Source organism: Felis catus, chromosome E1, assembly GCF_018350175.1.
Source record: "Felis catus isolate Fca126 chromosome E1, F.catus_Fca126_mat1.0, whole genome shotgun sequence".
In the NCBI taxonomy this organism is placed as follows: domain Eukaryota; kingdom Metazoa; phylum Chordata; class Mammalia; order Carnivora; family Felidae; genus Felis; species Felis catus.
The window spans coordinates 27,260,730-27,283,275 of record NC_058381.1 but is presented as its reverse complement, the minus strand read 5'-3'; the positions used below and the strand labels follow the sequence as shown (position 1 = coordinate 27,283,275).

The window sequence follows — 22,546 nt, the reverse complement described above, 5'->3', positions numbered from 1 at the left end:
AGATTGCTTGAAATCTATAGTCTCTTAGCAGAGAGGGAACATATGCGCAGAGAGTTAAAATTCTGCCTAAAATTTCAGAGTAAGAATCCCTGAAGTGAGGAATGATCCAACCATCCTTTCAATATGACAAGGATAGAAAACATTGGTATTTATGTCTCAATTGGTACAATTTAACAAAGACACATAAGTTTTAGAAATCCGATCTTATCCTTAAGACATAAGGCTGAGACTTTTTTTTGAAAAGTCCAAAAACTTTGTCATTTTTCTAGTATCTGAAAACTTGTGCCTGAGCCTATAGTCTGCCATGGCTTTTGGAAGGCAGCTATATTCTGTACCAAAGTCTGCCATGGCTTTTGAAGGAAGACCCAGTTCTTTTCAGTATAGGTAGTTATCCTAATTAAGGATGAGACCCTACAAGTTTCATATGGTATATATCTTGGAAACCATATTGTTTTCTTGTTTGAGTCCGTTCTTGACATGACTAAGCTAAATATATAATACTCTTACTGAGATTATTTACTTTCTTTTGCCTGGCTGATGTACAGCATCAGATATTTTAAACCAAAATATTCTCATCCATGAGGTATATGTGATTAGAGAGACAGTTTAGGTGTATATTTTCCATCTGTGTTAGAGTAGATGTATAGACAGAGAAGGATTTAACAATTTAAGTTAGAGTTCTATTTGGAAATACTAAATTATCATTGAAAACCATGAGAAGGTGCCTTTGTTGGTAATATATTACCATTCTGTGTCCTTAATACAAGGTAGATTGAGGTATGATCCCTCTAACTATTCATTTAACTTTTTAAAGTTTTTATCTTGAAATAATACAAGGACAGCACAGAGAGATGCCTATGTTCTTTACCTAGTTTTTGGTTACATCTTACAGAGCTATATAGTACAGTAGAAAAACTAGAAACAGATGTTAGTACAGTTGTGTTATTCTGTGTCATTTAATAGGAGTAGATTCATGATACATACTATCTTCCCTCCTGCAACCTCTTTTTAGTCACACCCACTTGCTCCCTTCTCCCCCCACATCTGTAACTCCTGACAACTACTAATTTACTCTCTGTTTATATAATATGTCACTTCAAGAATGCTATATAAGTAGAACTGTATACCTTGTGACCTTTTGAAATTAGCACTTTTTTTTTCACTTGGCATAATGTCCATGAGACTTTTTTTTTTTTTTTTTTTTTTTTACTGAGGAGTATTCCATGCTATGGTTGTACCATAGTTTAATATTCACCTATTTTGGGACATTTGGGTTGTTTCCAGTCTGGGGCTACAAATAAAGCTGCTGCGATCAACTGGTAAATGATCTAGATTTATATCAATTTTATTTTCTTGTGAACAGTTACATATCATTGAAGTTGGCACACCACCTACAGGGAATCAGCCCTTTCCAAAGAAGGCAGTGGATGTTTTCTTTCCTCCAGAAGCACAAAATGACTTTCCTGTTGCAATGCAGGTATTTTAAGTAAAACAAATGGACTTTTAAAATCTCTCTTCATTACAAAACTAACCCCAAACTGCTACTTACAGTCAATATTAATAGTGCTTAGAGGAATATCCTTTATTTAATAGTAAAGTTTATTAATAAAACTTTGTGAAGAAATATTCTTAACATTCACATAATACATAAACTGGGTTATCATAAGTTCAAAATTATGTTTTCTCTTTTATACATTTTATTCATACTCTTTGTTTACAGTAAGAGCTTGGGATATTAACGTGCTATAAAAAGGAGAAACCATACGTACGTTAACTTTTAAGATTTTTCATATACGCCTCTTGTCAAAGTTCTAGAATTTACCATATCTGAGATGGAATTAAGTTTTTTCTTTGTAGATTCATGATTTTACTGAAGTGTTGATTTTCTTTATACAGATCAGTGAAAAGCATGATGTAGTGTTCTTGATTACTAAGTATGGTTATATCCACCTCTATGATCTTGAGACTGGTACCTGTATCTACATGAATAGAATCAGTGGAGAAACAATCTTTGTTACTGCACCTCATGAAGCCACAGCTGGAATAATTGGAGTAAACAGAAAGGGACAAGTAAGGAAACCTTGAAACTTAAATTAAGCAATAAAGTAACACTGCTGTTAGCTTTTCTTTTTCCTAAAAAGCAAATGTGGTTTGGATGTCAGAAAATAATATATACATAAAAATACAGAAGCACGTGATAAAAAGTCTCTCTTTGATCCTGTCTCAGAGAAAGAAACTGACATATAGCCACTTAGGATTGTGTTTGTCTGTCGTTATTGTCAAAAGAAATGACTCTCCATACAAAGAAATTATTTGGGTCACATTTTACAGACACCATACTTTCTTTCCAATAGGGTTTTTTTTGTTCCTGTGATTGCTAAAACAGATAATCAACTATTGGGAAAAGAATTCTCTTTACATCTCTTTTCCTAACTCTAATTATTATTAAATATTTAATGTTGGAAGGTGATATGTTATGGTAGCTATTGTGGGGTACCTGGAAAGTTATCCAATTAGATAGGGAAAATATTAGTTGTTCTGAAATTGTCACATTGAACAGACCTCTTCACAGCACCTAACCAAGTGATCCTTTTTCTCTTTTCTTAGTATTTTAATGTTCCACCAGGAAGTATCTTATTTTCTAAAAAATGGTTAAAATTTCAAAAGCAATACTGTTATTGGTCTTGCCTTTTGCTAGTTTTCCTTCAAGTTAGTATTTTTCCCAGATAGAAGTGGATAGGGTAATAATGTATGTATGTAAAGAGGCAAATATTATAGAGAAAGGGAGTCTTTACCTACCTATCATTCCCTATCTCCTTCCCACACCTGGTTAGGTGCTCCTGCTTTATTCCCCTAGAATTTAGGTAGCTCTCCTCATAGCACATATCACAGTGAGTTAATTACCAATTACTTGTTAAACTGCTTCAGTTGCTATTCTTCATTAGGAAAGGGACTTTTCTTTGTTTAATTGTATTTCTACACCAGTCACTGTCTGGGCGTATTTCTACACCAGTCACTGTCTGGGCACTAAAACAACTTTAAAAATTCAGTAGCTTTCATTTTATTCAGCTGTATGGATCTCTCTTGGAAAAATCAAGAATACATTGGCCTTTTGGTGAACTAGATTAGTGATAATTTAATAATCATGAAGTTGTTAAGCCAAAGATCTTTTTATTTCTGCCACTGTGCTGATGGTTTTAAGATAATGCTTAAACTAAAGCATTTGGAAGAGTTTCACCTTGTATATTTGCTGTTCATAACTCTGATTTTAAGAATTTATTGATCACCTTCCCCAACAGATTTTGTGTGCCAGTTGCTCTGAGTAGGGAGATGAGTGTTTATAGTAAGCTTAGGACATTTCCTCCACTCTTTGATCAAAGCCAACTACAGTTGGACATATTCCCTAAGAATGAAGTCATGGTTTCTATTTGTTTGAAAATGAAAAGCTATCAAGAGAAGATTTTTGCCAATATCTAGCTTAAATTCTGAACTTGGTAGAACTGAGTGGGTACTTTAGAAGGTAGAGAGGAACCTTCTCTGTCCCTTGTAGATCTTAAGTACTGGTTGCTAGAAATCTGCTAGAATAGTCTAAAAATAGGATGAAGATGAAACTAATGGATTTGGTGTCTGGGGAAGATAAAGGTGTAGCAATTAGTAGGAAGCTTCAGGCAGTGTAGTTGGAACTAGATTTGTTCATCTTTACTTTTCCTAGGAGCTAAGCATGAAGAGTCAGGTCCAGAATGCAAACTGTTAAGAAAGTAATTCCTTCCTTTAATGTCTTAATTTGTAGTAGAATGACATGGGGCAGATACAAGATAGCCATAGCTTTGGGGGTGGGGTGGGGGGATCTGACCTATAGAAGTGAAAGCATTTTGGAAGTTAAAATTTCTTCATTTTTCTCAAAAGGAAACAGAAAAGGCAAGGTACACTGTTACTGTCTGTTTGGTTACTGAGTTCTCAGATTGTATTTTTATTCTTAGTCCTGGGACAGAAATTTCACATTTTCATTTATTTAACAAATATTAAGCATTTATTTTGGGCAAAACACTGTCTGGTACTAATAATGCAGCTAAGGAAAGATACATCCCTGTCCTTATGTGGAATAGTGACTAAGAAATAGATGAGAAATTGTAGTATTAGAAGTGCTGTTGGGGTAATATAAGTAGTTTATAAGCTGAGGTATATAACCATCTTTGGTGTTGGGGAGAGGAATGGATATGAACACAGTGAAGGAAAGGTTCCCTTTCTCATGTCAATTGGTAGTAGTTTAGATTTTAGGCAAATAGGGCAGGATTCTGTGGCAGTGACATTTTAGGAGGACTAGGATGAGTAACTGTTCCCCAAATAGAAGCAATGGAAAGTGCTCTTTACTGATGCTACATTTATTAAGCAACTGCTGTATACCTTGGATTACATTAGGTGCTTAAGGAGTCAGTGATCTCTCTCCCCTCATTGTTATATAATTTGGCCTCTAGGAATGTAAATGTAATTAAAGAAAATTACTGAAAATCTTTGTTTAAAAAAAAAAAATCCTGAAGTTAAGAAGAATATACCTTAAACTTCTTCCAGCTGAGCCCTAGATTTCATTTAGATTTCATAGCTTTTTCAGAGTCCTGTAGGTTGTCGAGACTGTTTCTCAAGAATTGATAAACAAAATGGAGAGCTGTCTTTCAGAGCTCAACTAAATGGGAGCCTTTGGTATTAACCATGTTAAGAATGAATGGATGGTAGCAAAGCAATTTGTTTGGACAATATGAAGATAGTATGAAATAGGGAGTTATTTGTCTTACAGAATGGCCATATTGTAGGAATCCGCAACTGTTCAGCAACTCTTTAGTCTTCTCTGTCTTGGCTTTTTTTTTTTTTTTTCCCTTTAAAACTAAAAAAAAATTTTATGGCAATAAGAAAACAACTGTCACAATTTCATTACCTTATGACTCAGCAGTAAACAGCTCTAAACAGATTTGGTATCTTTGATAGCCAAATGAATACATTGCAGCTATTCATTAATCTTTAAATTTCAGGTTCTGTCAGTATGCGTGGAAGAAGAAAACATAATTCCTTATATCACCAATGTCCTACAAAATCCTGATTTGGCTCTGAGAATGGCTGTACGTAATAACTTAGCTGGTGCTGAAGAACTCTTTGCCCGGAAATTTAATGCTCTTTTTGCCCAGGGAAATTACTCAGAGGCAGCAAAGGTAGCTGCTAATGCACCAAAGGTAAATAGCTATGAAGTTGCCATGATTGGATTAATGTTAATAAGTTCTGTTTCTAATACTGTTAGGAGTGGAACCAGTTCTCCACAGAGAAAACTGATCCTTTTTAGCTTGCATTTCCTTTAGTCATATATGAGTTACATGTCAGTGCCTCTAGATTTGGTTAGCTTTTTAAAACTCAGATGTCTGATATGTAGATCTAGCAAGCTATGATTTACATAGATGTAATGTTCAGTTACTTAGTTACAATACTGATGGCCCTCATCAATGATAGTTACTGATTTTATTTCTAAGATTTGAAAAGTTAAGTAGAGCATGTTAGTAAGATTTGTCTGAAGTTTAGTTGAGTTTATTCTTACCAGCTTTGTATTATGTTGGACTGAATTAACCTTACACCTTGATCAATCAGCATTATGAAATTTGCACTTAATGTAAACCTAGAACAATAGCTAGCTATAAATAGTTTATGATTATGCTGTTCTCTCATACAATGGCATTGTGATTGGGTTGATAGATTTCTGATTCTGAATAATCTCATAACCTTGAACCAGAGGCGTGACGGACATTTACTGAATCTTTACCATTCAGTGTATTGAAGATTTTAAATTTATTATTGGTAGATGAAATCATGCTTTGAAGATTGGCCTAAGAGATCCGTGGAGTTATTAGTGTGATGTTGGATCACCTATTAAGAGGAGTCTTTAACATTTCTCTTTCTTAAAGGGAATCCTTCGTACTCCAGACACTATCCGCCGGTTCCAGAGTGTCCCAGCCCAGCCAGGTCAAACTTCTCCTCTACTTCAGTACTTTGGAATTCTCTTGGACCAGGGCCAACTAAACAAATATGAATCCTTAGAACTATGTAGGCCTGTACTTCAGCAAGGACGGAAACAGCTTTTGGAGAAATGGTTAAAAGAAGATAAGGTACATTAACTTACGTTAACATATTTTTGCTTTGATTGCATTAAATACCACGGTAGCCAGTTAAAAACATTTAGGCTGCACCAAAATGTCCGCTATTTACTGCTTGCAGGAATAGAACAAGGACAGACATTGCATGAGATGCATAAACTTAACTACTTTTTGAAAATAACGTTTTTTGTGGCATGTTGAGATAGGGTATTTTTGTTCAGTTTTTTAAATAGAATCCAGGATTCTTGCTTGGTGCTTAAAACTTCCAACTTGGAAACAAATTGCTATCCTTTTGCTTTAGGAAAAGTGTAGTGAGAAAGGTCTATTTCAGTATACATTCATATTTGTCAACATGTGTAACACTCATTTGAATATAAGAATATATTCTTGTCTTTCACATTCCACGCTTGATAAGCACAGTAATTTTAACCATATAAATGCCATATATATATTATATATATATATATGTTTTTTAAACTTCCCAAGTATCATCAAAATTGTCATATTTGCTGCTTGTAACCATGTTTGGATGTACAAGGGAAACATAAAATGTTGGATCATTGATATGAAGACATCAGGCCTGTCTAATTAGCAGTGATAGAGATTCCCAAAGTGATTTCACATAAAGTTAATTTGCATTATATGGGAAAACATTTAACTAGTTTCTTGAAATTTTTAAAAATGTGAACCTTTAACATCTGTTGTTGACCAGCTTTCTTTACTATAGGATTTCCCTATGCTTTTTACATTTACTCAGTACTTACTAATTTCTTTTTACACAGAGCATCTAATAGTGCTGTTTCCTAAAGCACATTATGGGAACTATTGCTTACTTGTAAGGCAACTAACAAATTTAAATGTTGCATTGGTGGCATTATTCCTTTCATAACCACCATAAAAAGCCTTTTCCACAAAGTAGCATTATTGAATTGTTCTCTCTTATGCCACTGTTGAGAACTAAGGTGGTACTGTTTAAAGTACTCTTGAGTAATGAATAACTTTTAACGTTATTACACCTTTCAGTTTTAGTGTATTTGATAATATTTTTACATTAGTGATTCTTAGCCCTTGTTTCTTGACCCAGCTTCTGGCAGTCTTATAGGATACTAGAGAATAGTACTTCAGAGTTGGGATGCTTGGACAGGAGTCTGTGCTGAAGAATAGTTACTAGCCACACTAGCGAGTATTTGAGATGCATCCTAGTTGTTTCAGGTAAGGGAGGAGGATGGGAACAACCAAAGTAACTGAGTTGACCTCTACAGCCTTATGAAAGCTTTTTTTGTGTATCATTACCTTTTTTGTGAATGGTCCTATGGGATCCATTTATGGTAAAAGGGACACTGATCAACTCTAGATTAGTTAGCACATACAGTTAAGAGGTATAGGCTCTGGTAGAACTTACTTGTCAGTGATAACGCTGTTCTCTAACATTACTATTAAAAGTAGAAAATCAACTCTGGTATATAAGGCAAAAGTCTTAGGGAAACTGTTTTCCAGATTGGGCAGCTGACTGACTCAGCTTTGAATAGCACAGAGGAGGGTATCTGCTTGTATACCACCCCAAAATTCTATAGTTTTTATCTCTTTGACCTTGTAAAATTTGTATATCCTGCTTTACAACCTTCAATCCGAAAGTCAAAATGATAATGGAGCTTAGATCCTTTAGACATACAGATTACATCATAATTTTAAGAAGGGTCCTTATGATAAGCCTCATCTGGCTTTTAAATACTAACTTTTCATTTGGTTACATTACATTAAGAGTTGCATTATTTTTGGAAAATTGGGACCATGTGGGTCTGATATGTGAATACAGTATTCTTAATAGAAATACAGGATTCTGCTTTTAAATACTTACCTTCCTAGCAAAGTAGTTGTAACATCTTTATGCATGAAGTCCTGGTGGCCTTTTTATCCTTAAGTAGGATGTGTGGAGAATTCTCCTGAGACAGTCTTGTGAATACAAGATCAAGAGTCTTTACTAACCACAACGTTTGCATATTTATAATATATTCTGGGATAATTGAGTAAGTGCCTGTCATATTAGTTTTAATTTATAGTGGAAGTGATATCAACTATTCATTTATAAAATAGCTCATGGATTACTAAACAATCTCTTTTTCCTTTGGACAGCTGGAATGTTCTGAAGAACTGGGTGATCTTGTGAAATCTGTGGACCCTACCTTGGCACTTAGTGTGTACCTGAGGGCTAACGTCCCAAATAAAGTAATTCAGTGCTTTGCAGAAACAGGTCAAGTCCAGAAGATTGTTTTATATGCTAAAAAAGTGAGTTCAATGAAACAGATTCTCAATGTAACTTTGTCAAAACATTGAGAAATTAGCCTATAGGAACTGTCAGTGACTTTAATAGTGAATTTCTTTAAATTTAGAATTACTTGAAGAAGTATGAACATTCTATTTTAGTTCTCATATACAGAATTATGCTTATTCAGAGATGGAGACACTGGGGCACCTGGCTGGTGTAGTAAGCAGACATGCAGGGCTGATCGAGGGGTTGTGAGTTCAAGCCCCATGTTGGGTGGAGAGATTACTTTAAAAAAAAAAAAAAAAAAAAAGATTTAAAAAAAAATGGAGGCACTCTTGCTTGGCTTCTCAGAATTTAACATGTCAGGGGCCTGTTACCTGTTAGAACAAACTTCGAAATGGTCATTCATTGAAACTAAGTCAGTTATAAAAATTTATAGCTATTCATTCAGGTACGTTTACCACCAAGGTGCCTCTTTGCCTAATATAAACAAACCAGAGTCAGTTAGCATGTTAAGTTAAAACTGAGTTTGTACTTTCACCAGTAGTTCTATATTAGCAAAATTCTGTTGTAGAAAAAGCCTTTAAATGATATAAACATGAAACTTTGCATCAAAGTTGCAAATTTTTTTTCTATTTGTAGGTTGGATATACTCCAGACTGGATATTTTTGCTGAGAAATGTCATGCGTATCAGTCCAGATCAGGGACAGCAGTTTGCTCAAATGTTAGTTCAGGATGAAGAACCACTTGCTGATATCACACAGGTAAGGCATTAAAATGCATTCTGTAGAAGGTAAGATTTAAATAGGGAATGGAGGGATCTGTGTTTAAACAGCTTTGGAGAAAAATGGGTTATTAACCTTTCAATTTGTAGAAACTAGAGTGTGTTCATCTACATGCATAAACCTCAAGTGTCTTATTAAAAAATACAAAAACAAAAGTTGCAGAAGACTGGACGGAAGATACCACCTATATACAGTTTTAAAACATGCAAAACAGGGGCACCTGGGTGGCTCGGTAGGTTGAGCATTCAACTCTTGATTTCAGCTCAGGTCTTTATCCCAGAATCCTGGGATTGAGCTCCAGGCTAGGCACAGAGCTTGTTTGGGATTCTTTTTCTCTCTCCCTCTCTCGTCCCTCTTCCCTGCTCACACACATGTGCTCTTGCTCTCTCTCAAATAAAAATTTAAAAAATGTGCAAAACAAACACCATCTTGTTTAGAGATATATGTATTAAAAATATGAAAAATACATGGGAATAATAAAACACAAAGGATGGTTGCTACTGTTGGATGAGGGAAGAGATGCATAGAGGAGGTGGGAGTCACAGATTCCTTCATATTTTGTATTTTAAATATTTCATTACAATTTTGAAGCTATTGTTTTGATTATATTGTGCTATTATATAGTATCTTGAAATACTTTGTTTTTACCAGAAATAAAAATAACTGCAGATGACAAAAATTTATTCTTAAATTGTGAAGTGATATTGTATAAATATTTAAATCTGGGATTTGGTCTGGCAATTTTTTATCTGTAAAGTAAGAGATTTCATTTATGTATTGTCAACAGTATCATAGAGCAAGCTTTAAACATGTTAATTTCCTCTAAATCCTTTTTTTTCCAGATTGTGGATGTCTTTATGGAATACAATCTAATTCAGCAGTGTACTGCATTCTTGCTTGATGCCCTGAAGAATAATCGCCCATCTGAAGGTCCTTTACAGACACGGTTGCTTGAGATGAACCTTATGCATGCACCTCAGGTATGTTTTTTCCTGTTTTTTTTTTTAGGCATGTTTCCAACATTGTTTTAGTAGTTAATTAGAGCTGCTTAGATTAAGCTATTTGAAGCTACTGAGTTGCCTTTGTACTCTCTCCTTTATTAATTGACTACTGAATCTTCATGTGTAATCTAGGTATAGAATTAATATAAATGGGGTATAAAATAAATTTGTCCTATTTGTGTTTTTATAGGTTGCAGATGCTATTCTAGGGAATCAGATGTTTACACATTATGACCGGGCTCATATTGCTCAGCTGTGTGAAAAGGCTGGTCTACTGCAGCGTGCATTAGAACACTTCACTGATTTATATGACATAAAGCGTGCAGTTGTTCACACCCATCTTCTTAACCCTGAGGTATTACAGTCTTACCTAACAGAAGCTATTATGATTAACTGGTTTATTGAAAATTTGTTTGTAGCACTGAATAATAGTAATTTCATTCCACCATTAGGTTCAATGTTATTTTATTTATTTATTATTTATTTATTTATTTATTTACCTACCTACCTACCTACCTACCTACCTACCTACCTGCCTGCCTGCCTGCCTGCCTGCCTACCTACCTGCCTGTTTATTTTGTCCTCTAGTGGTTAGTGAATTACTTTGGGTCCTTATCAGTAGAAGACTCCCTAGAATGCCTCAGGGCCATGCTGTCTGCCAATATTCGTCAGAATCTGCAGATCTGTGTTCAAGTGGCTTCCAAGTATCATGAACAACTGTCAACTCAATCTCTGATTGAACTTTTTGAATCTTTCAAGAGTTTTGAAGGTAATTAAGAGTTTCTGAATTGTTTTAAATTAAGATAGCCAAGAGGGGGTTTTGTTACAATCATGGGCTGTTGGAAATTCTTTCTACAAGATCAGTTTTATGGGATAGTTTTGAGTTTTATTTAATAAATGTCAACTCTTTTGTGCCAAGTTCTGGGGATGTGCAGTGAACGAGACTGTCTGCTTGGATATTTTAGAGGTGAATTAAAGGCAGAATTTTAAGACCCAAATATATGTAGTAGCTTTGTCAGAATTGTATAAAATAAAAATACGAATGATGAGGTATAATAAGATTTCATGCTTATGTTGTCTGAATCTTACAGTGGCAAATGTTTCTAGCCAAGGACATTTTGTAACTTGTCACTATATAGTGGGTTTTCTCCATCTTCGCACTATAGTTAATTTAGGCTGGATAATTTATTTCGGGGGTGGGTTGTCATGTGCATGCAGGATATTCAGTAGCATCCCTGGCTTCTGCCCGGTAGATGCTAGTAGCATCAGCTGCACCAGTTGTGGCCACTAAAAGTGTCTTCACACATTGCCAAATGTCTGTCTTCTGGGAAGGAAATCACCTCATTTGAGAATCACTGCTGTACCAAGTACTAAATCACTGTTGGGTTACTCTTGGGTTTATTACCTTTTTTTTTTCCTTCTTTTTGTCATAACTGTTCTCAATAGAAGGAATGAAAGATTTCTACTAGTTTTCTCTTTCTGTATGTTAACTATGCACTAAATTGATTTTGTTCATTCAAGTACAGTGTCTAATAGCCACGTGTAGCCACATAAAGTAATTAAAATCGAATACAATTAAAATTTTAGATCTTTATGGGGCGCCTGGGTGGCGCAGTCGGTTAAGCGTCCGACTTCAGCCAGGTCACGATCTTGCGGTCCGTGAGTTCGAGCCCCGCGTCAGGCTCTGGGCTGATGGCTCAGAGCCTGGAGCCTGTTTCCAATTCTGTGTCTCCCTCTCTCTCTGCCCCTCCCCTGTTCATGCTTTGTCTCTCTCTGTCCCAAAAATAAATAAAAAACGTTGAAAAAAAAATTTAAAAAATTTTAGATCTTTAGTTACAGTAGCCACATTTCAGGTGCTTAATAGCTGTATGTGGTTAGCAGCTCCCATGTTGGACAGTGCAGATCTAGAACATTTTCATCATTGCAGAATGTTCTGTTGGACAGCACTGTATTAAATTCTTTTCAAACTGCTTTTGTGTTTTTCCTATTAACTACATATAGGAAAAACCTGCTATAGGGGACATTTAAGATTTCTCACAGGGAATATGGTGTGATTATTAACTTTCATACTAAGTAGCTGTCCCCCTATTTCTCAGCTACTAGAAGACATTGAATTGTTCTGTAGGGATTAAAGTGTAAGTCCATTTATTGAACTGATTACTAGATTAATTAGTATTCTTAATTGAGCTATTCTTAATTGAGCGTTTTGAGCAACCAGTTTTGGGGGGGGGGGGCTTATTCAACATAACTTTTTAAACTGAGGTATAATTGTCATAGTATTTTTAATTGCTTAAATATTTTTCAGTTCTATCATTCTCAGAGGTGTATGTATCCTTAATTTCAGTTATTTGTCTCTTTAAGGTCTCTTTTATTTTCTTGGATCCATTGTTAACTTTAGTCAGGACCCAGATGTGCACTTTAAGTATATTCAGGCAGCTTGCAAGACTGGGCAGATCAAAGAAGTAGAAAGAATCTGCAGAGAAAGCAACTGCTATGATCCTGAGCGAGTCAAGAATTTTCTCAAGGTAAGTGGTTTTGAGTAATGCACTTTCTGGTTGGATTGACAATCAACAGTTCTACATGGGTTTCATCATAGTTTGAAAATATCTTTTTTTCCCTAAACGGGGAAATTTTTAACATTCTTGTATTTTGTGCTGAATTATTTCTTCCAAATGTGATACTCTGTGGTTTCCTCTGAAATAGGGAGGGAAATTGGTAAATAATACCTAAGAATGACGAGCTCTTAAAAAAGAAAGAATGACCATCTCTTTAAAAGAAGAAAAAAAATAGCACTATGTCAAAGGAATTTCCTTTCTTTTATTTCAGTTTTGAAAAGTGGTTGGAGATTCTCCATGTCATTTTAGAATTTCATGTATGCTCCTTTTGAAGATTAAGATCAGCTTGCCCTCAGTGTCCTTTTCAGGAGCCTCTATTGTATACAAAGCATTCTGTTATCTGAGAAACATCAGTTTACCTCTTATCAAATTAGCTTTTCTCTAGAAACTGAGTGTTAATTATATATAGTTCATTAAACTGAAGGTAAGATCAAACAGAAAAAACCCTCACTCCGTGGCACTAGTTATAGAGAAGTAAGAACTGCCTGTGTTGGAGTGAAGAGTAATGGTTAAAAGATCTTTAGCTCTTTAAAACATACTTAAGGGCACCTGAATTTGTTTAATGTTTACTTAACTTTATTTATACCCACTAGTTCCATTGTGAAAAAAATAAAACTTCAGAATTGGCATTTGTCGATAAAAATCAGGTAGACTATGGAACACTCAGATTACCCCTTTAAAATATATGTATTTATATATTTCGTATTTGAATTATATGGAATGATTCCAGAAACTATGTATAAAATTCTTAAGTATTTTGTGCCTTTTGGAAGCATTTTACCTTGAAACTAAAACCAAAATGTTTATTTTGTAATTCAGTAAAAAACATAGGCTTTTCCTATTCCTACACTGTTATTTTGGATAATCTATAGTTTTATTAACTGCTCCTTTGAAGAATCACTACTGGGTTCTAGATTAAATAACTAAACTCTTAGAGGTTTTCGTGTAATATAGTAGTTAAAATGTAGAAGTTGCCCCATAGTTTAGATTAAAAGATAAACACTCCCCCAGAGTATAACTTTATAATATCTTGGCCATCATGAGTATTCTGAGTAGCCTGGCCAGTCTGATGTATTTGAATCCATGTCTTTCTGGTGTCAAAAAGTCCTCCAGAGGAGAAGTATTTGATACTTCATGCTTGACTAGCGTATCCATGACAATAGTTCACTTCCTCCTTTGAGTATTGGCACTGTTTCCTTTTTTTAAAAATACTACCAGACTCTTACACTATCTTTTTTATTGTTAGGAAGCTCTTGACTGTTAAGCTTCAGTTGTCATTTCTTTAGAATTGTGTTTTGTATTTTTGAGTCGTTTATGTGCAAAATGAGACTAAATTAACTTTTTCACTTAATTATCTTAAACTTAAAAAAAAAAAAAATCTTCTGGATTCTAGCATGGTGCAGTCATAGGTTGCTTAGCCCCCCTGAGATGTAATGAGAGAGGACTCCCCTTCCATACATCACACTATGAATTAGGTGCAGATCTGGTAGAGTAGGGAAATGGATATGGATTTTGGGCTTTTAAACTAGTCAGACCTGGTTCAAATTCTATTTCTGTTATTGGTTATTATTCAGTATCTGTCTGTTATCTCAGGCAAATTAACTAGTATGCCTTAGTCTTGGTTTCTCCAACCAGAAGCTGTGTTGATCAAGTCAAGTACCTTGTATGCCATAGGTGTTCAAGTGATAACTCTTGTTAATATACTGTATTGGTGGGCCTGAAAATAAGGTAGAATCAGCCTACATATGCTCTCTTTCTATCAGGCAGGTTTTCTTTTTGGTTTTAAGTTATTCCTGACTTTGTGAAGGAATTTTAATTCCAGCTTAAGTTAGATGTAAACCTCGTGTCTTATCTTCAGTCTGAGATGGAAGCTCAGTACTAAGATGCTACTGTTGTTTTCAACCTTTCACCTCAGTGGTAAGAATGAACATACTAGGCCCTTTACTCACTTTACTTATTGACCTGTATAGCGTAGCTACAATGCTGCATCTCATCATCACTGTCATTAAACTTCAGTTTGGAGGTGTTAGCTATATGAGAATTGGTGGTATAAGTAAACTGTGGTAAGAAAAGTAATCTTGAACATTGAAGTGCCATTTACATGTTAGCCACCAGGAATACAAAGATTGGTAGATTATGACTTCTCTTTAAAGTAGCTTGTGAGCCAGGATGAAATGGTATCATTAGCATCATCTGACTCACGCATTAACCCTGTGGAACTGTGGCTGTCTGTAGAAAGCATGGAACTGTTCTTCAGACCCGTGATGTGCTTCCTGCTGCCTTTGATCTTATTTTTTATCCTTTTTCTTTTCTGGTTGTACTTAAACCATACTTGCCTGCTTGTTATTCCTGTACCTCCCTGCCTCTCCTGCCTCAGGACCTTTGCTTGTGCCCTTTCTACTTTTTTTTCCCCCTTCAAATCTTTTACCTTCATTCAGATTTCTGATGAAATGTCATGAGAACGGATGATGTCTCAGCTTACCCTTCTTAGAATAAAACCTATCCCTATTCCATCCTGCCCTCCCCCATATCCTGCTTTATTTTTCTTTAGAACATTTAACACTATAAGACATTGTTTTTCCCCCACTAGAACATAAGTTCCTTGAGGGAATGCTGCAGTGCATAAGAACAGTGTCTGGTATGGAGGTACTCAGTAAATATTAGTTAAGTGAATAACTTAATGTTTAAGAAAACCTCTGAATGTGTTTATATAATTTCAGTTTTGATCTTAAAATCTTTAACCATAATTGCTAATGGGTAGCCTTTTATTTTAGTAAATAATTAAAAATCATAGCATCACTGTCATGTATGAAATCATACATGATAGGATAAAAGGATATCCTATCATGGATACGATAAAGGATAAAAAGGATAAAAGGATAAAAAGGATAAAAAATAAGATTGCAAATTTAGGCAATCAAAAAAATACTAGATTTTATCTACTTTTTCAATCTTAAATTGTCTTTGCCAGCAGAAATTTTAAACACTCATGCATGAGAATAGAACATTTAAGTAATCTTACATACTTCCAAGTGTATTTCCTAAGTGGTAAAATAAAGTCTATAATATTTTATGTGGTTATTAAAGAGAGTAAAGAGGACTAGTGTGTTGATCCACTTTTTGATGTTCATTTAGTAGGAAAAACTTGGCCAACTGAAATCTTTTGGATAGGTAGATCCAGCATTTTGTCTAGAAATGATTCTAGCAGCTATTAGTAGAGAGTTTCCATGGTGCTAAATAAATAACAACACAGACTTTCCTTAATGTGAAAAATCTGCAGCTGGACTTCCACTTCAGATTTACAGCCATTTTGATTTTTTTATTCCAAGATTTCTCCTGACTCCTAGATTTAGTTTGGTGTTACACTCTAATCACTTCATAGGCTAATTTTCAGTTACTTATAATTGGATGAGTGATGTGTGCTAAACTTAGGAACCATTTTTTTGTAACATTGCAAATGTTCTTAGTGGCTGTCCATTGGGGAAAGTCCTATCCTGCTTAGTTCTCCTTGCTTAGTAGACTGTCATAGAGGAATCATTTATTGAGGAATGTTTTACTTTGTATAAATGAATTCCTGATGGAAACTGTTGTTTTTTGTGCTGTACCTTATGTCTGTGGAATGTAACAGGACATGTATCAGGTAAATGCCCAGTGTAGGTCTTATCTACCTGTCTGTAACATCTGTGTAAATCTGTAAGTAGGATTATAGCTTGGTATTTGTAATGGTAAAGCAACTGGTAATTTAAAGATGTCTTTTCTTTATGTGCTTTTTTCTTTTTTTAACCTTTTTCTTATCACAGCAGCATGTGGTATATTCGTGGCTGTCACCATTATGCTGCTCCTTGTAGGCTTTATCGTAATAGTGTTAGGGGCTAGCCATATAGATTGGAATTTGGGAGGGGTAAAAAATCATTAGTTTGAAATAACTGAGCCATTTTTGCCATTTTGACAATGTGACTGTAATTCTTAAATCAACACTCAATTCAGTTGAAATGTTACTGTTAAAGTCCCCAGTGTGATGGTTTTCTATCCTGAATGCCACTGGTGGCTCACAAATCTTAATTTGTTACTTTTTTTTGGTAAATGGTATATGTGGAAAGGACCTTTATGTGAGCCTCTCCCACCAGTGTAGAATAGATTCCCCTATTTTACATAGATTCGAAAGCTCACAGAAGGAGACAATTACGGCTTTTTTTTGTTGTTCTTTTTTCAGGAAGCGAAGCTAACAGATCAGTTACCACTTATCATTGTGTGTGATCGGTTTGACTTTGTTCATGATTTGGTGCTCTATTTATATAGAAATAATCTTCAAAAGTATATAGAGATATATGTACAGAAGGTAAGTAATACTTAAAAGTACCATATTGTAGATTGTACTTCTTACACTACGGAAATCTTCATATCTTTCTGAAACTCTGTACATAATGGGAGTGGTCTGCTACAGTGGCTTTCAACTTTTTTTTTCCCCTTCAGAAAAAGGGGAATCCTTATTTAGATTAGAATTTTACATTCAGGTATAAGTATGTAAACCAGAACAAACTGCTGTAGATGAAAAGTTGGGTGACACCTACACACAACTTACTTGGTGACCTAACCCCTGAGGTGTTCATGTGGAAGGCATAGACTTTGAAAGCACAGTAAAACCATCTTAAATACTGATCTTAGAAACTTTACCTTCTAACTCCAGAAATCGAAAGGCAGTTCTGCTGTAATGGAGGCCTTTAAATTAGTCTTCTGTACACATTCTGTGACTGTAGCTTCTTTGGACTTACTTAATTTATGTGGAGCGATGCTGAGGGTAATTAACCAAGCCACACTTCCTGCTAACTTTTCCTGTCTACTTGCAAATTTAAACTCTCGGTTTATTACTGAATTTTAAAACTGAGCTAAAAAAGGGAAATGAGTTTAATTTTTTTAAAACTTCTTTATGCTTTCTTTGCTCATTAAAGATAACGACATTTTTTTTTTAACCATAGGTGAATCCGAGTCGACTTCCTGTGGTTATTGGAGGATTGCTTGATGTTGATTGCTCTGAAGATGTCATTAAAAATTTGATTCTTGTTGTAAGAGGTCAATTCTCTACTGATGAGCTTGTAGCTGAGGTTGAAAAAAGAAACAGGTGTGGTACCATTTTGACCTATATAACTGGGATAAATCAGTCTCTCTTAGCTTGGTAATGGATAAAAATACAACCTGTCATTTGCCTAAAAGCTGTTTAATAAAATGTGGATCATGATTCCCTGGAGACATCTAATTTAGAAGTGATAAGTTAGCTGTAGGTGCTGAAAGAAATCTGTTTTCTAAAACATTACAGCTTTGTCATGTAGACATTATTTGCATGTTTTTAATTACAGCTGTGTGATTTGACTGTTTTTAATGTAAACTATGTAAAAGCCTCTTTTTACTTAGTTACAGTACCACTATTTTAGTAACTGATTCTTCTCTGATTAATTTTTCTCAAGTATAATGAGAGAAAAGGGTCCCTGCATAACTCTGGGGTTAAACTGATTTTTAATTTGAACCTTAATGTGATAATATGAATTCTGAATTTCCAGTAGAGGAAATTTCTAAAATTTTTTTCTAAAAATTTATTGTACCATGAAGTCTTTTTTTTTTTTAGCTGGGACATTTTGATGAACTAGTATGTTTAGAAAGTGTGGATAGAGTAAATGAGATTGGTGGGTTGGTATAATAGTGGGAAATTACTCTGGCTTTGAAAGATAACGAGAAACCCTATGGGATTTAATTTTAACCGGGGTTGGTATAGGTGTCCTAATAATGGTATTCATAGAATTTGTATTTGAATATTACAAACATAGAAAAATTCTGTACTTAAGTACAATGGAGATCTAGAATACTGATTTTAAAAGCTTGAGCCTAATTTGAACTGATTATAGGTCATAACAATTTAATATTTAGAAGGAGGTTTCAGTTGACTCTTAAATCTTAATACCTGAAAACAATCTTGTTTGTTGTGTATTCTAAGCCAATAGCCAGATAGTTACAGCTAGACAATTTGGTCTTTAAGTTACAAGTTATATTGTGATAAACTAGATTCACACCTGAGTCACTAGTCTAAATGTGCCTTAGCTAATCTATATTCTTTTGATTGCCATGGCATATCTGCTTGGATTGCATGTGTTTATAGGATCTTGAATTTTTGCCTTAATACAAAAGTTGTGTCTTTACCCTAATGGGAGTGTATTCAAAATAACTACATGAATTTGGTAGCCAAAATATGGCCTACTGTTTTTCCTCTGGGTGCTTGTAATACTTAACCATGGTCAAAAGAGTGTTAGTCATCAGGACCATTGAAACATAAGCTACAGTGTAGTGAAACCCTGATACTTGGTGGAGTGATCATATGACTGGCAGTATTATTAAACCTAGAGTTTCTTTTTTTTTTAAACCTAGAGTTTCTAATGCTACCAGATTTTTTTCCCATTGTGTATTTAGGGTACTGACCCCTGTGGCTATAGGTAATGTCTGTTAATTGTGTTAAAATTATAAGAAACGTTAGGTAATCTGGCCTTTTTTCTCATACCACATACTCTTCTTCCAAATATCTAGATATTTTGTCCAGTATAAAAAAGAACGACATGAATCTGTGAATCTCTTTCTATATTCTATCTAGATAATGTGGCAGATAGGTCTAGGAGACTCTAAGGCTATCTTCTGTGTAATGGGCAAATCATTTAATCATCTCTGAATCTTAATTTCCCAGTTGGTAATGGAATTTTTGAGAATTCAAAATCATTTATGGGAAAACATTATATACCATATAAGGTACTTCTGTATTTAGCATGTCAAGAGTTGTGTGTGTTTTGTTTTGTTTTTTTATAATACAGCATGTGTGGTTTTGTGTGTGTGTGTGTGTGTGTGTGTGTATGTGTGTGTGTTTTTTTTAATACTAGATTGAAACTGCTTCTGCCTTGGCTAGAGGCCAGAATTCATGAGGGCTGTGAGGAGCCTGCTACTCACAACGCATTAGCCAAAATCTACATAGACAGTAATAACAACCCAGAGAGATTTCTTCGTGAAAATCCTTATTATGACAGTCGTGTTGTTGGAAAGTATTGTGAGAAGAGAGATCCACATTTGGCTTGTGTTGCTTATGAACGTGGCCAGTGTGATCTGGAACTTATTAATGTGAGTACTAATAGCTGAATGTGTACAGAGAGAAGGCTGAATTTTTTAAAACCTGTTGCATAATGTTAAATTAGTGAATTTTGAGTTTAACAGTGGTTTTAGGTAATACAGAGCATTTCTTGTAGATGAGTGCTTGTTTAAAAAACTTTATTTGACAATAATTGTGAATTTAAAGTGGCCAAAATAACAAATTAAGTTTATCTTCACTTATTAACATTTTAATCCAGTAGTTTTCTCACTGTGTTTCATACATTGTCTCATACATAAACACACATACACACCATACATATGTATATGTGTGCACATAGGAGAGTAAGTTGCATACCTCTTCAGTGTATAATCCTAAGAGTAAGGAATTCTGTTTCATAATCACACTGTAGATACCAACTTTAGTTATTTTGACACTGATAGAATACTTTAATACCTGTTTTAGTCTAGTTTTGTCATTGACCCAGTCAGTGACATTTTATAACATTTTTTTCCTTTTAGTATAGGATTACATATTGAATTTTAATAACAACTTGGTTGTGACTTATTCAGGTTTATATGTAAAAGTAATGGGTTTTTTCACAATGAAACAATAAAAAGTGTGTATTTATATAAAGGAAATAACCTTTAAAGTAGTCTATAAGAAGTCTTTACTTTTTACCTTGAAACTAACCCGTTAATATCTTACTTAGGTTTGCAATGAGAATTCCCTCTTCAAAAGTCTTTCCCGCTATTTGGTACGCCGAAAGGATCCAGAATTATGGGGTAGTGTGCTGCTGGAAAGTAATCCTTACAGGAGACCCCTTATTGACCAGGTAAATTGGCAAATGTATTTAAGGTTCTTTTTTTTTAATGTTTATTTATTTTTTGAGAGAGAGTGCATGCAAGTGAGGGAAGGGGCAGAGAGAAGAGGGAGAGAGAAATCCCAAGCGTGTTCAACACTTGTCAGCAGAGTCTGATGAGGGGCTGGAACTTGCAAACTGTGAAATCATGACTTGAGCTGAAACCAAGAGTCAGGACACTTAACCAACGGAACCATCCAGGCACCCCTTAAGTCTCATCTTTTTATCTACAAATAAAACCTTTCCTGTCATCGTATACCCATATGTACTTAAATGGATCATATTTTACTATAAGAGAAGACTGTAAAAAAGAATGAAATAAAATTATACTAATACATGTTTATATATATATAAATTTATACACATTGTAAATTGAAAACATTTTTTAAAACCATGAAAAATTTTTTTAAAAAGTAAAAATTGAATGTTGTTATAATGGTTCTTAAATTCTCCTGGTTGAAATATAAATATGGAAGAGAATAAATCAAAAGCTGTTAATTCTTCATTCCTCTCCTAGGAAGCATTTCTAAGGAAAACTCCCATGTTAGATACAAAGCTTCCTATTAAAGAATCTGGGAGCCATATAACTATCAAAACATGGAGGAATTAGTCTGTATTGCCACATCTATGTAGTCGAATCATCTGTACTCATTAAAGTGATAATGAGGAGTGGTTATTGTGGATAATGTTTTAATCAGAAAAAAAAGATAGAAATTATGTAATTAGGGTGATTTTTTTTTTCAGAAGAATGGGTATATGTGGATGATATGGGTATATGTGGATTTGTGTAGAAAACACCTTTGTATGGTAAATGTAAAGGTATTTTTCCTATGCCAGATTATTCTCATTAGATAATGTCTTCATAACCACCCTGATTTTTAGTACTTAACTCTATATGTATTCTATAGGTTGTACAGACAGCCTTGTCTGAAACTCAGGACCCTGAAGAAGTGTCAGTAACTGTCAAGGCTTTTATGACTGCAGACCTTCCTAATGAACTCATTGAACTGCTGGAGAAAATTGTCCTTGATAACTCTGTATTCAGTGAACACAGGTATGCTATAAGAAGGGTCCATTGGCTCTTTATATTCAGTCTTTTTTTTTTCTTTTTTTTAATGTATTTTGAGAGAGAGTGAGAGAAAGCGAGCAGGGGAGGGGCAGAGAGAGAGGGAGAGAGAGAATCCCAAGCAGGCTCTACACCATCAGTGTGGGGCATGAGGAGGAGCTTGAACTCGCTAATCATGAGGTCATGATCTGAGCCCAAACCAAGAGTCAGATGCTTAACCAGCTGAGCCACCTACGCACCCCCCTCTTATATTCAGTCTTAAATTGTGGCTTTTCAGTTTTGAGAAGGAACAAAAAGAAAAAGACTAGAGAATGTTGTCTGAATTATTACTCTTCTCATACACTCCTCATCCTGCCATTGAGACAAAAAAAAAAACTCTTCATAGCTGTAGTGTTTATTCTTCATGACTAATAAGCTTTTGAAATAATACATCCAAAAATTTTTTTTTCCTTAAAAGGAATTTGCAAAACCTCCTCATCCTCACTGCAATCAAGGCTGACCGTACACGTGTTATGGAGTATATTAACCGCCTGGATAATTATGATGCCCCAGATATTGCCAATATCGCAATCTGCAATGAGTTGTTTGAAGAAGCATTTGCCATTTTCCGGAAATTTGATGTCAATACTTCAGCAGTGCAGGTAGGTCTTCAGATTGCCTAAGTTGATTTACTGAAGGTACTGCCTTCTCTTGATTACTGTA

The 22,546-nt window shown here is 34.7% G+C and overlaps 1 protein-coding gene across 3 annotated transcripts in view; it reads left to right on the top strand.

Moving 5' to 3' along the window:
• CLTC (clathrin heavy chain) overlaps nucleotides 1–22,546 on the top strand; it is a 65,934-nt gene that overhangs the window by 30,176 nt on the left and 13,212 nt on the right. For all 3 annotated transcript variants that reach the window (XM_045044808.1, XM_045044809.1, XM_045044810.1), the window contains 16 exons: nucleotides 1,364–1,477; nucleotides 1,897–2,070; nucleotides 5,025–5,222; nucleotides 5,943–6,143; nucleotides 8,265–8,417; nucleotides 9,040–9,162; nucleotides 10,026–10,163; nucleotides 10,375–10,539; nucleotides 10,773–10,953; nucleotides 12,546–12,709; nucleotides 17,013–17,138; nucleotides 17,776–17,918; nucleotides 19,714–19,948; nucleotides 20,629–20,751; nucleotides 21,687–21,832; nucleotides 22,302–22,485. In XM_045044808.1, the coding sequence (XP_044900743.1) occupies nucleotides 1,364–1,477; nucleotides 1,897–2,070; nucleotides 5,025–5,222; nucleotides 5,943–6,143; nucleotides 8,265–8,417; nucleotides 9,040–9,162; nucleotides 10,026–10,163; nucleotides 10,375–10,539; nucleotides 10,773–10,953; nucleotides 12,546–12,709; nucleotides 17,013–17,138; nucleotides 17,776–17,918; nucleotides 19,714–19,948; nucleotides 20,629–20,751; nucleotides 21,687–21,832; nucleotides 22,302–22,485 (2,568 nt within the window). The remainder of the gene's footprint in view (nucleotides 1–1,363; nucleotides 1,478–1,896; nucleotides 2,071–5,024; nucleotides 5,223–5,942; nucleotides 6,144–8,264; nucleotides 8,418–9,039; nucleotides 9,163–10,025; nucleotides 10,164–10,374; nucleotides 10,540–10,772; nucleotides 10,954–12,545; nucleotides 12,710–17,012; nucleotides 17,139–17,775; nucleotides 17,919–19,713; nucleotides 19,949–20,628; nucleotides 20,752–21,686; nucleotides 21,833–22,301; nucleotides 22,486–22,546) is intronic.